General features: G+C 45.0%; 1 protein-coding gene across 9 annotated transcripts; it reads left to right on the top strand.

Moving 5' to 3' along the window:
- Nucleotides 1-11,353, top strand: S100PBP (S100P binding protein). Of its 9 annotated transcripts, none has more exons than XM_072885088.1 (6): nt 1-26; nt 2,346-3,666; nt 3,889-3,983; nt 4,731-4,835; nt 5,283-5,358; nt 10,140-11,353. In XM_072885088.1, the coding sequence occupies exons 2-6, from the start codon at nt 2,482-2,484 to the stop codon at nt 10,239-10,241; spliced, it is 1,563 nt and encodes a 520-aa protein (XP_072741189.1). In that variant the 5' UTR covers nt 1-26; nt 2,346-2,481; the 3' UTR covers nt 10,242-11,353. The 9 variants fall into 9 exon arrangements, with proteins under 9 accessions (XP_072741189.1, XP_072741192.1, XP_072741187.1 ...); XM_072885091.1 differs by having other exon boundaries at nt 24-93; XM_072885086.1 differs by lacking the exon at nt 1-26 and adding an exon at nt 328-407.
- The last annotated feature ends 3,698 nt before the right edge of the window (nt 11,354-15,051 follow it).

Below are 15,051 nucleotides of genomic sequence, written 5' to 3'. Positions count from 1 at the left end.
CGCTCGCGCCGTTAAGATGGCGGCGGGTGAGCGCAGCGCGGCCCGTTCAGCCGGCAGGGCCGGCCCCGGCCCCGGCGGTTCCCTTGTGTTACTGTAGCTTTTTGTTTATTTCTTTGGGTTTTTTAACTCCTCTTTCCGGGGCTCGGGGGAACACCCGGCGCCTGGGCGGGCCGGGCCTGGCCGGGAGGAGGAGCCGGGGGCGGGCCGGGCTCCTCCTTCGGGGCGGCCTCGGCCCCGCGCAGCGCTGTTGGGGCGCGGGGCGGGCGGCCCGGGGGGGTGGGGAGGTAAAAGGGGGCCGCTGGGGTAGGGGCAGGCCCGTAGCGGGTACGAGTAGACCCGTGGCTGAGAGAGGGCGAGGTCGGGGAGCTGCGGGGGTGAAGCGCTGGTGTTTGCCGTTGTGCTCTCGGGTGAGATGAGAGCAGGGTCTTTTCCAGAGAAGAGACCTCATGTGGTGGGCAAATCATGGGGCTGAGGGGACTGTTACCCTGTGGCCCGTGATTGTTGTCTCTAATGGGTGCCCCCTGCTTCCCGCTCCCTCTTCAGGGAGCAGATCCCAGAGCAGTGCAGCGCTGCAGGCTTGTGAGATCTGTGTCTGATTTGTGTCCGTGAGCCTTGGCAGAGCTGTGTTTCTCAGTAGCTTTGTCTTTTGATCTTGTTATTTACTGAAGCTGTGCTAGAAACCCCCATAAAGTGTGTGTAACTTCCCAAAGAGCCTTCCTGTGGCAGCCCCTGGGAGAATGGCCCATCCATGGCTGGTGCTTTCGCAGTTGGGGGTGAGCTGGCTCCAGCGTGGTCTGACCATACAAGCACCAGTGCGGGAATGAGGGGCAGGGCGAGAGGATGGCAACAGGCAGCCCTGTCTTACATCAGTTTAAGAGCCATTGAGGTGTTACAGAGCATTGCCCTGGTGTAAATCCCTGAACAGCCCCTGAATTCAACACACTCGTATGGGGAATGGCAGGGGGCTCTGTCTGGGCTCGTGCATGATCGGTTGCGTAGTTACCAGAGTTCTGCATCCAGAATCAGTTGATGTAGGGCTGAAAGTATGGACCCAGCTTACGATGCAGTTAGGTGAATTGGGAAGGTCTCAGCAGTAAAGAAACCATTTCCTTGTCTGCAAGCTGAGCATATAAACATCTCCAAATGTACTTTTTGTAAGCCAGTTCCAGAGAAAAGGCTTTAAATGTTTGGGTCTCTTACAAGTCCTTATTGGTTAGGAGCTAGATTATAGGACTGCTACACTCTGTAGAACTAAATCCACATTTAATTTGTTTTTATTTGCCTTTTCTTTCTCTTTGAAGCACTTGTAGCTAAATTGCAGAACTCCAGGCAAGTACTGTCTAGTGAGGACTGCCCGTGACTCCGTATGTTCTTGTATAGGTTTTGTATGCCCATAGGTGATTCCCAAGGTATTTTCTTTCTTCAGGGTGGTTACAGCATTATTCTGAAAGTGCTGATTTTTATTTTTTGCACAGAATGACAGGAGAGGAAGCAGTAGAACTGCCTGGGTTGTATTCCTGCAGTAGGTAACCCTCCCTTTTTGAAAGCAGTAAGTAGTCAAACCAACAGAAAGACAAAAGATATTCCTTTAAATCTGTTGTCAAAGAGGACAGGAAATACCTTTTCTTAGTCCAGATTCTCCTGCTGGGTGACAGTCAAATGCAGGGCTTTCAGGTCAAAAGATTCATGTTAGTGTGAGTCCTCACTAAGAGGAAAACAGGTTTTGTTTGTGAGTACTCTTAAGCTATTGAATTTTACAGGAAGGTTCTTTATCGTCTGATCTTTCATTATAATACGCATTTTGTATGAGTGTGTTGGTGACTAACATGCTGCTGAATGTCCTTTCAGCTCCCTGACAGTTACTCTTCCGTTGCTCAGTTTTTCCGAACCCAAAAAAGACTTTTTATTTGTTTAATATCTTTGAAGGACGGAGGTGGGGATTAGGAGACTGGGAGGGTCTGTGAGGCTTTATTTAATACCTAAAGTGTGCTCTGTACTTTAAGGTCGTAAGGAATGTAATTTGTGAATACTGGTATCTGGTGTTAGAATGACTGATTTACAGCAGCTTTGGAGGAGATGGTACAGACTGCGTTGATGACTGGAGCTTGTATTAGCGCTGCTTGATAAAGCCAAACAGCCTGAGAACACTCACAGAATGAGGGACTGGTTGTTGTTATATGTTGTTAAGACCTAAAATGGTCAAGAGTTAGAGGTAATGGAGACCAGGGAGTTAAAATTGTGCCTGCTGTGCCTCAGCTAGTGTTTTTGCCTTCCCTGTTATCTTGCTGCAGCTTTGGAAAACCGGCTGAGTTTCTTTTATCTAAGATGTTGTCTTTTGCTGGCAGGTTGGAGCTGACTCTTGCTGATTTCTTTTCTGAAAGGGCTGATCAAAGGGCACCGGGATCAGCTGAACTTCAGAACAGGCTTCTAGAGCTGTAAGCAGAAGGCACAGGGTCACTGAGATACAGGAACCGACAGCAAATGGATGACCATTCCCCTCACGCCTTTGGGCTTTGTAATGAATTCAAACCTACTGTTCATAATACGGTTCCTGGGGCCAAAAGGCTGTTGGATTCTGCAGAGCAGGTTCAGGCCCTACAGTCAGCTAAGAAAGCTTGTGTGTTGAGTCATCACTGTAGCACTCCAGATCCATCAGAGAAACTGCTGCTCTGTTCCCCAGATTCTGCCTGCTTTCAAGGATCCTCTCATTTTCTGGATGATACTGGCCATGACGACCTTGTTGCCAGTTCTTCCGCATCAAACTACGATGATGTAGCCGTTTCTCTAGATACAACCAGATGTTTTGATGATAGTGAGCCAGATGACTGCTTGTTGGAACTGTCAGACAATGAAGAAGGGAATTCTCCTTTCAGTTACACTGAGGAAGAGATCCAGGAAATCTTGGCAGATGATTGCATGGCATCTGAGCAGTACCTAACTAGAAAAAGCACTCTGGGCCAAAATGTAAGTGGAGAGAGCAGAAAGGATGAGAGCAGCAGCTGCAGTGGGGCATCAGTCATCAGTGAAGATGCAAGTATAGCCTCAAAGATTGTGGAGAAACCAAATGAACCTCTGTCCAGAGCGTGTTCTTCAGTCATTTCCGAATGTTATCCTAGCCTCTCCAATGAAAGTGCTAGTTTGGATGAGAACCATCTGCAGTCAGCCCAAGTAACTCGCATGTTGTTTGACCTTGACATTCAGGAGCTTCTGAATCTTAGCCCAATTGATGCTGACTATGTAGATCAGCCTCTGGAGGACAATTGTTCGGAGGAAGCTGAAAGAGAAGCTTCAGAAGCAATCATAAATGATTGCGTAGAGTATGATAAAACTGCTAGTAGCTGTGTTCTTGAAGAATCCTCAGAGGGGCTGATGTCTAATGGCTGGCAAAGCCTGGGTGTGGATTGCCTGGGAAAGACTCCGTTTGCAAGCAGAGATGTGTGTAACTTCTCTGGTGATCATGTGGAAAGATCCCTGCCCTCTTCTGACCTTGCCTGTGGCCAGAGTTCAGCACCTGTCTTGCCGAGGTGTCCCACGCCATCTTCTGGGTCCAGAAACCAAGAACTTTCCAAAGCAACAAAGAGCTGTTTTCCAAGGAAATTAGATTCTCCAGAGGATGATGGGGGGCAGGAATCTTCAGAACTTGAACAGCCATCAAACAGCATTAAAGTAAACACACATCTTAATTCTTGTAACTAAAATGTTTTTCATTCCATTCCTTTTGATCTGTACTTGCAGTAATATCCATATGCACACAAGTGTGCATTTTTACACAGCAAGGGAAGGTTTTTCAAGCGGAGGAAAGTGTGATTTTTATATAACTGTATAAGCAAGACTTACTTGGAATGATTTTCTATTAGGTGTTAATCCCCTTTTTCCTTACCTTTCTAGTTAAGTGATACAGCAGTAGGCCAGATTGGGCAGGAAGAGACAACCAGTGGGAAGAATCCTGGCAAAATTATTCCTGTGCCACAGGAGGAGGAAAGGTAATTTCTTAGGAGCCTCTAAATGCCTTTGCACTCTGAAAAATGTCCCAGCAGCTTCCCAAACCAGTTTGGTTGGTTGTGTGCTGCCGTTTTCTCTTTACTTTTTTCTTAAGGTACACTGAAGCGGTGGGGAAAAGTATTTAATATTTTACCCTGTAAGATACTGTAAGAGGGGGACAAATGGGAAGGCCCAAATGGGAGGAAGGTTGCTAAGGCAGTCCTGGGCAGTGGTCCGCAGGGCAGAAGAGGAGATGTTTGTGCTGGCATGGCTTGGTGGCCGCTCTCCTCCTGGAGTGGGTTCCGGCAGATGGCAGCAGCAGAGCAGCGCTGGGTGCTGGGCAGGGATGGTTGCCTTCTGCTCCTCAGTGCTCCTGGGCCTGCAGTTGTCAGTTTGGTGGTTCTTCCCCGTGGCCGCTGCAGACCTGCTGCACTCAGATGTTCTGTGCGTTGCCGTTCCCAGTGTGGCCTTGAGTAACATGAAAAATCTGCTGCTTTTGAGGGCTCACTGCAGGTTTCTGGCTTGTTAATCAGGACAGTGACTTGCTGGTTCACTCAGCTGACATGCTCTCCTGCTTTGCTCTCGGTATGTTATCTTTGCAGCTTTATTCAAATAAATACTTTTATTTTTGCAATCGTAGAATAGCTACAAGAAGTTCATGTCTGTACTAGACACTTTGTCCCCTCTGTCTTCTGTAACCTAATTTGACAAATTGCCTAAAAAAATTAACGCTGTCTTTTATTTTAAAGACTGAATCAAGTGGCATGCATTTCAGAAGCGGAGCTTGAGCAAAAGAAACATTTATATCCAGAGTGTGCGCATCCATATGAAGAAAACTGTAGCTCCTACACCAGGTAGCCCCCGCGTGGGATGGGGTAAGGCCGTACTGGTGGGGAGGGGGCAGAGTGGAGGATGGATATCCTAGCAGGAGGCCTGGCTTGCTGAACTCATATTCTTTGATGTTTTGAATGTACTTGTTTTTCAGAGGGAAATAAAATGCCTGCTACACTTGCTAGCACTACCATGCACAGAGTTTCTGTACAGCAATCAGTCTTGTTCCAGGACTGGTTCAGATGAGTTTCACAGTTTGGGATACTTGGGAAATGTTATACAGGGGGCTTGCTGCGGTAAATCAGGGGTGCTCCCAAAACAGGCCCGTGTTACCTGGGAAGAGCAGAGCTGAGCTCTGGCTTGTTGTGTTGGGAGGTAACTTGTTCTGGTCAGTCCACAACTATGAACCCAGACTCAGGGAATATTTAGCTTAAGTGCTGAGATTTGGATTTACTATTAACACCTTCTAGACATTGCCTCTCCCAACGGTATCGTCCAAGAGCTATCAACTGTGGAGGTTTAAAGGAAGATGTCTGTAAAGAGCAGGTATGGATATCAGCTGAAGAGCAGTGTCTGATGGGTTGGCGGGTAGAACTGGGATGCTCTGAAGGGCAAAGAGTGTTCTGGTAGCTTCCAGAGATGGCTTCCCGCTGTGGTTATTCTGAGTATTCATGGATGCAATAATTGTCATTTCTTGAGAGTTATAAGAAAGTGACAGTTTTGTGGCTCATTGCATGGAGCCTGCACTTATCTGGACAGCACGAACAGCTGCATAGCCACAGGGCTGCTTTCCAGTGTATGAATACAGCATAAGTAATGCAGAGGGGACTATGCAAAGAAAGCTAAAATGGCCTGTTTTCTCTTCCTTTCAAATTAAAAATGCAAGACGTATGTTCTGAGTCACAGAAAATCAGGCAAGAGCTCCAAATGAACAAGGCTGGTGAGTGAAATAGAGATCTATTTTGCTGGAGAAGAACATTGTCTGTGATGCACACAATTTGATTTTCTTATTAGTGCAAACCTCTCGTATTCCAGATAGCTATAGGCTTGGAATTCAGCCTGACAGACAGCGTGGGCTTTCCCAGTTGTCACAGAAAAACCTTCTCAGTGGGCTGACTTTGACCCTGTATGGTACTTCTGTGCACCTGGATCTGCAGCAGTGTCTCACGTATCATTTGCGTAGGAGATGCAGAATGATCCCAAGAAATTCCTAAAGGAAAATTAGCAGGTTTCAGAGCCAGCAAGGGAATTCCCTTTGGGAAGCAGTAACTGATATAGTGCTGCTACGAATCTTTAGCTCTGTTTTGTGTTGCAAATCTCCTGGCATTTGTCTTATGGTAGTGTTTGACTTTGCTATCCCCTCTTCTGCATGATCTGTCTGCTCTTCCTTGTGTCCTGTCTCTTGCTCCTTGCTCATATGTTGTCTGGGTGAATTACAGGCTGGCTACAGCAGAGGCTTTATCTTTTCACTTAGCTGCATGATATCTTGCACTTGCAGGTTCTCTATAAATACAGTTTTCTTATATCTGTGTTGGGTGAGCATGTTGCACTGGCTACCACATGTGCAATCTTTGAACATCGACTAGTTGGAAGAAATCCTTTTGTATTCCGAGTAAACTTTTCACATCTAGCCATCTCAAGTGAGTTGGGAGATAACCCGTGGTTCTGGTTGTTCTTCCTCTCATTCTAGTTTCTAGAGGATATTCAATCTGAATAGATAAATTTATTTGCAGCTATAGGAATCGAAATGCTGCTGAGGCTGCGTTGTAGCAGATGTAAAAATGAGATGTGATTTGAACATCTGCTTGGAAATGGGTGGCTGAAACTGATAATTGACCACAAAAGATTTCTGCCAGATGACCATTTGTTAGCATTCACACTTCATTATTGCCCTTTATCCAACAGTAAATAGAATCATATCCTTCTTGATGAGATCCTCCTTGGCAATTCTCGTTAGTTCTGTATCAGTCTACAGAAGTAATGAGGCTCCTACATTTATAACTGTGACTCTTGGCACTGAATGTTAGGACTCCGCTGCCTAGTCTTGTCCTCGGCAATGTACGTAGCTGGATAGGCCTATTTTTAAATGGGCAGGGGAAGGACAAACTTAACAGAAAAAGCATTTCTCTCTCTAAAAACAGAGCCTTCTCTTGGTTTCCACCCAAACATCTGTACTTCAGGAGATCTGCTTTTGCAGGTCATTAACAGTGCAATTGTGCATATGGCCTAGTGCTTGCACCACCTGCTGCTCAGACAAGTATTCTCGTGTTATTTGGAGCAGCATCACTTTCAGCAGTCGCGCCCCCCCGGGTACCCGAGAAGCTGAGCTAGCTCCTGTCTGACCTCCAAACACTGCGTTCTCTGCTCCTGATAGCCAGACTCCACCAGGAGTTCTCCTTGAGGGTTGGTTTGTTTGGTAGAGGTTTATGATGCTTAGCAATTTTATCAGACTTCTTACAACCTGGGAGAAACCTGATAAATTATTTTCTTGGATCCCTCTTGAATCAAAGGGAGAGGTGGAGGAGGAAGAAATACCTTATAGAGTCACAGACCATCTGGTCTTACTGTGATAACAAAGATCAATATCTTTAAAAAAACAGACGCACCAGGTTTAAGGTGATGGAAAGGGAGACTATTATAAGGGAACATATGGATAAACAAATCTGTGAAATATAAATGAATGCTGTGCTATCAGACTCTGCCTTGAAAGAGTCTGGTCTGTTGATTGGTACTAAGCTGGCTGAGGAAAAAAACTTGGAACAGTTCTTACCTGCCCAAAGTCATTTTGCTTGAACGGAAAGTATGCAGAGAAGGTACAGGACTTGGGCTGTGCTGACATAAAGGAGGAATAACATGTGTGGCTGAGCCTAGGAGGGAGATTTCACTTCAAAGCAAATGAAATCCACCTACAAACCCTAAATTTCAAGAGGGATGTGAGATGGCGTTTGGAGTAGGGGATGGGGTAGGAGCTGATAAAGCAGATTGCAAGGAGGCTTACTGTGAGGGGAGTGGTGGGAGGAGGTGGCTGTTCTTGGCAGAGTGTGATAGTCCCTGGTCTACACGACTGGTCCAGGGGCTTCTCTAGTGGCAAACCACATGGCTTTGGTTTGCAGGTACTTTTGCTGAGATAGTCAGAGCTCCTGGTTTCTAAATGAGGGCGGAACTTGCCTGAAAATCTCGTCCTAAATCTGTAGTTTGGTCTTAACTGTTGTGGAAGGATGGAGGATGGGCTGTGCCTGAGGAGAAAGAAATCAAAATGTTTTAAGTTCTCTTCCATGGCAGTTCACTTTATCTAGGGTGTCATTGTCCCCTTTCCTCACGTGTAATGGCCATAAGGATTCCTACTCTGAGTCTTGGGTTAGGTAGTTATGTGAGGCACTGTGATAATAGCTCTCTCCAAATACTTGATGGGAGAGATGGGGTTAGTCTGCTCCTGTGACTTTGCCTCTTGTAGAGGAGCTCAAACCTCTTACTGCTGTGAAGTGCTCACGAGCCATGGTGGTCGTTGGCACAGCTTCTTGTCTTCCCTCAGATGCAGGGGTGACGGGTGCACCCTTGACAGTAGGAAATGACCCCCTGTTTCTGTGGGCCATTTTGACTGTGACTCAGTGGCAAGGGAGGGGGACTTCTATATAGGAAGGCTGAGAATTTGTGAAAAGCTGTGATTTCTTCTAGTCACACACACGTCTTGCATCAGCTTGTTGCAGACAACATGAATTGTTGCGTGACAAGAGTTTGCCTTTTGTTAGCTGTCTTGGAGTGCCTCCCTTCTTCCTAAACAATGCAGCACGAAAACATGGATTTTTTATTTTCAAGAACACTTCTGAACTCTTTTTTAGAAGTGTATTTTTTTTGACAAGAAGTTATTTCTTTGGGTAAATAAAAGCTGATACTACAGTTTATGAAGGAGACCTGGATTTGCTCAAGAGACGCTATGTTCCCTGCAAAGGAAGTGGTGTTACGCAGAACCGTGATTCACACGAATCACATGACTGCAGTGGGAGGATGGAAAAACCTTTGAGTTTGGACTGGGCAAGGACACACACTGTTCTGTACCTTGAGAGCACCTTGAAACTTCAGCAAGGGCAGTATTCCAAAGAAGTTGCCTTTCACTGAGCTGTAGTACCTGTTCTGAGCGAGCAGAAGGGCAAACGCTACAGCAAGGCTGGAGTTACTGGTTGTTTCATATTTTGTGACATGAATTCCAGGATTCTTGCATTCTGCTCAACCACCTCTTGCCAAGGATTTGCTGCGCAAGGCCTTTCGATCTGCCCTTTTGAATAGAGGGCAGATCTGTGTTCTGTGTACACAGATAGCACTGGCTGTAAGACCAGTAGTACTGGAGCGCGTGAGTAATGAGTAGAAGTTTGGTGCTCTGTGACCCATGTAACCCTGACCTAGACAAACCTCTTGGGAGCAGCCCGTATGATCCAGTCACAACATAGCTTTTCTGAACGTTATGATAAATATATGTTGAGTGTAACACAGGTATCTCTCCCCAGCTGTTGGCATGAACAAGTTGCTTTGCTGGCTTGAGACCTATCTGGTCACTGGCTGCTCTTGCTGAGCAACTGCTGTAGAAATGAAACTCTCCGTGTTGTGGATGTGACGACCCTGTGCCAGCCGGATGCTCCTTCTCCAAACCAACTGTTTTGATAGTGTTTTTGCGGGAGTGACCCTTGTGGTTGTCTGTTCTTCAGATGGGTCTGTAGTTTATAAATGCAGTTTCCTGAGTTATGCTGATGCCTGGGCACAAATAAGAAAAAAACAAGGCAGCAGAGTTGGCTTTTTTCAAAATGCAAAAGGGGCAAAGCAGCCTCTAATGATGTGGAAAAGCTTTGTAACACTCTGAGGCCTAGAGATAACTAAGCTTATTGAAATGTAATTTTTTTTTAATCTTGCTCCTATAAGACTGCTTAAAGTTTGTGGGGTTTTGTCTTGTTATTTCAGAACGTGCTTAGATGTAGCAAATGAGAGTATTTAACATGTGTACAGCACTTTGTGAGGAAAATTTACCTCATGTTTAAACTGCTGTGTAGGGGAGCCCTCAGCCTTCTCTGCGGGGCTGGGGAGAAAGAGCTTTGCAAAGAAGGTGGTAAAGCACGAGGCGGTGTTCCTGAAAGGACAAACTTTAAACTTCCATCCTGTTACTTACCAAGGTGCCGCCTTATAATGTGGTTTCCCTTTTAAAACCTCTTACAAGAAAATTGGGTAACAGCTGCAAGCCCCAAGGAATGGGGAAGGCATTTGCAGAGAAGATGCTGTTCGAGCCTCTCATACAGATGCTTCTCTTGTGTTTGTTTTAACTATTTTACTTACTTTTGCAGAAATTACCCAAGGTTGACCAAGAAACCCCCACAAAAGTACAGCCTTACGCAGTGGGTGAGCAAGAACTTGGCCAAACACCACCATTTCCAGAGCATTCCTGACCGCTTCCAGCGTAGCCCTGTCACAGCCTTTTCTAATGTCTGATTTTGCTGCTGAGGGACTGGTTCTTATTCTGCATTTAGAGCTGTTCTCAGTTGTTCTGGTTTTGAGTAGTTTGTATTTTCATAAGTTGTTTTATGATCTGTTTTTAATAAGGCAAATGGAAGTTTCTGTGTCTTAGAAATGTTTGGAACTGTTTTTGAAGTGCAATTGAAATGTGATCTGTTTTGTATAGGTAACTTCTATGTTTTGCATCAGTGTTACCCTTTGAACTGAAAACGACTTCCTCACAGAGTAGGTAACAAATGTAGTTGGTGTTCAAGAGGCAAGATTGCACGTTGGATGTGAGGATGTAATATTTCAATGGTAGAAACTGGAAAATGTGCTTTGAAGTGGAAAAAACTTTTCTTTAAAGCTTGGGCCTAAACCTTAGTATTAAATCTCCTGCAGTGATTGGGCTCCCTTTGAATAAAATTAAGGTTTTAAATTGTAAAAACAGCTTGTGGCTGCTGTCCCCCTCCATTTGGCAAAGACAAATTTGTGTTTGTTTACTGTAAACTCAGGAGCAGCTCTTGACTTACCTGGTTTGGTTATGTCTTGTCTTGTGTTATTCTTTCTCTCCCTGAAAAGTTTGCCTTTTTTGATTGTTTTTACTTGTTTCATTTGTAACTGTTCTTGTAAAACTGTTTCATGAGATTTTCACTTCAGTTTATAAATATTTTGCACCTGTTAGATGTAGTTTTATTTTCCGCTGTGTGATTGTGAGGCCCTCCTCTTTCACTTACCTGCTTTCTGGAGTGTCCAGAAGAGCGTGACCTTGTGTTCATTTAAGGTACGCAGTCCAACAGCAACTACCGGTCTCCGTGCTGCCTCCATCTCCTTCCCTAACAGAGCATAGAAACTCCAAGTTATTTGGAGGATTTGTAAAACAGAGATAGGTTGATCTTCTGCCCCAGGGGTGCTAGCAGGGCCTGCACGGGCCTTGCGAACCCTTTAGGCGTTTCTAGGTGGATTTCAGAGAGCAAATTAGGTTTATTCATGGAGGAAATTGTACTATATTTTTATTATAGTAATTTGAATTTTTTGGTGACACTTTTGGCTACTGTGATTTTAAAGAAATAAAACTCAGGTACAGTACTAATGTTTTTCAATGTTGTGGTTCATATATTTTATTATTTTGCCTTTCCGTAGCACCTTTTAAATCTGGAGCGGGACAGGAGGAAGTGGCTTTAAAAAGCCGGCAAAGTTTGTCACTGTCCTAGATGTGCAGTGACTGTGGCGCAGAGAATCGAAGTAATTTGTCCAAAGGATAAGCAGCGAAGCTTGGAACAGAGCCTGGTATTGCCTGACTGCACTAACTCCTAGATAATACTGCTTCCATTAACTAAGTAATCCATATACAGCAATTTTGTGGGGAGGGGGATGTCTTTTTTTTTTTTTTTTCTGATGGGTTGTACAGGCATGGGTGGTGCATGCCCAGTCTTAGGGCTTTGTGTGAATAACTGATCTTCTCCCATTAATAACACGTTCTTCATGCCAGCATAACCCCTCATGTGACTTTTACCACTGTAAATTTTGCTCAGAGAGCTGTGCCTAGAAAGAGGAGGTGACATTCCTTGGCAGCCATTGATTGGGTAGCGTGGGGGTTATTAGTACATGGCGGCTGTTGTCTTTTAAACCAGTGAATCCCATGTATTAAATCGAAGAGGCGTCTCTGAAAACGGAATAATTTTCTTGTGGTCCTGAGGGCAGTTTCGTGTGCTGTCCAGGTGGTTGTCATATCTGTGAAGTCCGCCTGCTCCTAATAGACGCGTAGTAAAGGAAGGAGGAAGTTTGCTGCAAATTCCCTCGCTCTTGTCATTTTGAAAAGGCAAGTGGGATAGCAGGAGTCTGACTGCAGAGCCTCTCCTGCCGCCCCACCTTGCAAAAGCAGACTAGCTTGCCTGCTGGAGGGTTTATCTGATATTAAACTGCTAACAGACTGGCTCTTTGAAGGCCCAGAAGTAATGCAGGCCTGGCAGCAGCTGTTGCAGTCACATACTGCTGGGATAGTGAAGTTCTGTCTCAACCAGTGATCGATGGTCGCTGCTGATCAGCAATGATATAACGGAGCAGGATCAGAGCGGTGGAAGACCACAGGCAATCTGCTTCCTTGGCTTTGCATGCTGAGGTGGTGCCTTTTGTGCATTCAGAGCTTTCCATGCTAGCTGTCTTGATTTTTGTCATACATCTCTTTATGAGATTATTATTAAGTGATGCAGAGCAGTCAGGATGTTATTTATATTAGCCTTCTCTTAAAGCAGGCATTCTGTTGCCAGTTCAGCCATGCTGAGAAAATGAAATTATTCTGAACAGACACACCTTACCATGACAGCAAGATGATGGTGTCTGTACATGTGCTCTGTCTAAGACCGGCTTCCCTGTGCTAGAGGACCTCGGGCAGAAGCAGGTGCTGCCTCCTGAACGTGTGTTTTGGGGTCTTTGCGACTGTAAATCTCTCACGTGAATGAACGCTGCTATGGAGCAGCTCTGCACTCTGTAAAGGCTTTAGGCTTCTGGGCAGCCTTATTGCTGAAGATTTCATTCTTTGACATTGCAGTGTGATTCGTATACGCTGAACGGTAGAGATAGTGCAAAGGGAAGGAGAGATTGTGTATTAAGTCTTCGTGGAAGGACATGCTGCATGTTTGCTGCTAGAGTGTAGCCAGGGGCTCTGTTTATGATTTTTGCTGTAGTAGAATGCAGCAACATCAGATAATATTGGAAGAGACTGTTTTGTGCAAGCCCTGCGTGAGCTCTGTGGTGAAATGTCTTACGATTAAAAATTTAATAACATTCATCAACGTATTGCAGTCTAACAACAGCAGCTAGAAAACAATGAGACTGAAATTAAACTACTGCGTGGCTTTTTCTGCCGTGCTCTCAAAAGCTAACCAACTCTTCCCTGCTTTTGTGCTGTAAGGTAATTCTAAACGGGAGGAAGAAATTGTCCTGAAATGTGAAATAGTAGAAGCTGATAATATTCTCCCTTTGGTTTGAGAGGATGTGTAGTACTATGCTGGTTGCATCCTCCACAAACAGGTCTGGATGGTATAAATAGGTTATATTTAGCAGTTGGTGGCACTAAATGTGGGGGTTTTTGTCAGTTAAAAAGGACAGCGATGTGCTGCAAAGTGTCAAACGGCATCGTGGGGCTATGTCGTTATTGCCACTCAATGACTCTGCATCCAATGTGTTCAGATTGCGAGCAAAAAGATGGCTTTTCTGGCTGCCAACTTTGCTGACTCCATCTGGGATCTAAAATTCAAGCTGTGTCTTTCCTGGCTGTGTGGCTAATAATAAAGATTCTTCATTTGGAACTTAGTTAAACAAAATTGATGCTGATGCATGAGCTGAAAGAGAATCCAGCTCGCTTTCCTCGAGATGTGTGGGCTAAAGCACTAACAAGTAGGAACGTAATCATTTTAATCTATAAGGTCATCAGATGATTTAATAGACAGCAGACTTGTGGAGGAAACAGAAGATATTTTAGCATAACAAGCATGTTGATCATACAGCTTTTTAAAAAATGCTAGAAAGCTGATTGAATTTGGTCAGCTAGGCTTCTGCTTCCAGACTAGCCAGTAATAGCTCATTACATGCCGTTAGGAAGCTTTTCTGCAAATCTGGGGAAATTACATTTGGTATAACATATGGTATAATCTTCGACTCTCTCCTTGGGAAGTGAAGTCTGACTACTCAGTCAATGAATTGCTATATTTTTATCAGCAAAATGGATGTGCAGCTGTGACATATGCTTTTGAGTGATGTAACCTTTAATGTCTTTGGCAAATACTGGTATTAGCAGTCTGTTCCTCTCCATTTACATCTCCTCCAGAAAGTCATTACCAGCTGAGATTATACTAACACTTTCTGTCGTGTAGGTGTTTCCTCCTCTGATGCTATTGAACTGTCAGGGAATAAAATGCCTAATGTTCTCATTTTCCTGCGAGGAGACAGAGAACAGAGCTTGTGCTGCTGCTTGTTGTACGGAGGGAGGTGGTGAGAAGTGTATGGTGCTGTGTTGTGAATTGGAAGGACATGCTGTGCAGGATTGTTTGCTCCACACCGCCTCCTGCAGCTCCATTTTACTAAACTCTTGGGGGAGGAATATATTGGCTAAATTGTACATGTAGGCATAATATTACAGTGCTTGAAAGGATGAAGGCAAGTGGTGCTTAACTTTAAACACGCACTGCATCTGTTGGCAAAGGGTTCTGTTTTCAGCTTCTTGCTCTTTATTGTGCCCATAGTCTCTGCTCAGTTGATTCTTGGAAATCAATGAGATTAGTCCTCAGGGGCTGCACAGCATCGGCAGAGCCGGCTGGAGGGCTGCTTTCCTTTGCTTTGGAGATCAACAGGGAATCGGTTCTTGCAGGGCTCTCTGGGATCTCTGTCGTGTCAGCCCAGTCCCACTTGCTGCTTTTTAGTATTTATTGAAACCTCCCCTTCCTAGCTCCTGCTTCCAACAACCAGTCAAAACCAGCAGTCAGGCAAAAACATGCGGGGAAACGTGGGTGGCCTTCAGGGTGCATTCTTCTGTGGCCCAACATGACTTTTCTTAGCACTATCTTGGGTTTTTTTTCTTGATCTCTTCCCTTTATTGAGTGTAAAACACCCCAGGAATGAGGTATCTCTTCTAAAGATGGGCTTGGGCTTGAAGTCACACAGGCCCAGAGCCTTAATGGTATCTGACTCTCATGGGTTACAGTGGAAGCGGATACTGAAACTGCAGTTAAAGCTTTGACGTTTATGACCCTCAGAAAAGTAGGA

The sequence above is a fragment of the Ciconia boyciana genome, chromosome 21 (genome assembly GCF_034638445.1).
Source record: "Ciconia boyciana chromosome 21, ASM3463844v1, whole genome shotgun sequence".
Lineage (NCBI taxonomy): Eukaryota > Metazoa > Chordata > Aves > Ciconiiformes > Ciconiidae > Ciconia > Ciconia boyciana.
The sequence above is the reverse complement of the archived record's forward strand: the minus strand, read 5'-3'. Positions and strand labels throughout refer to the sequence as shown.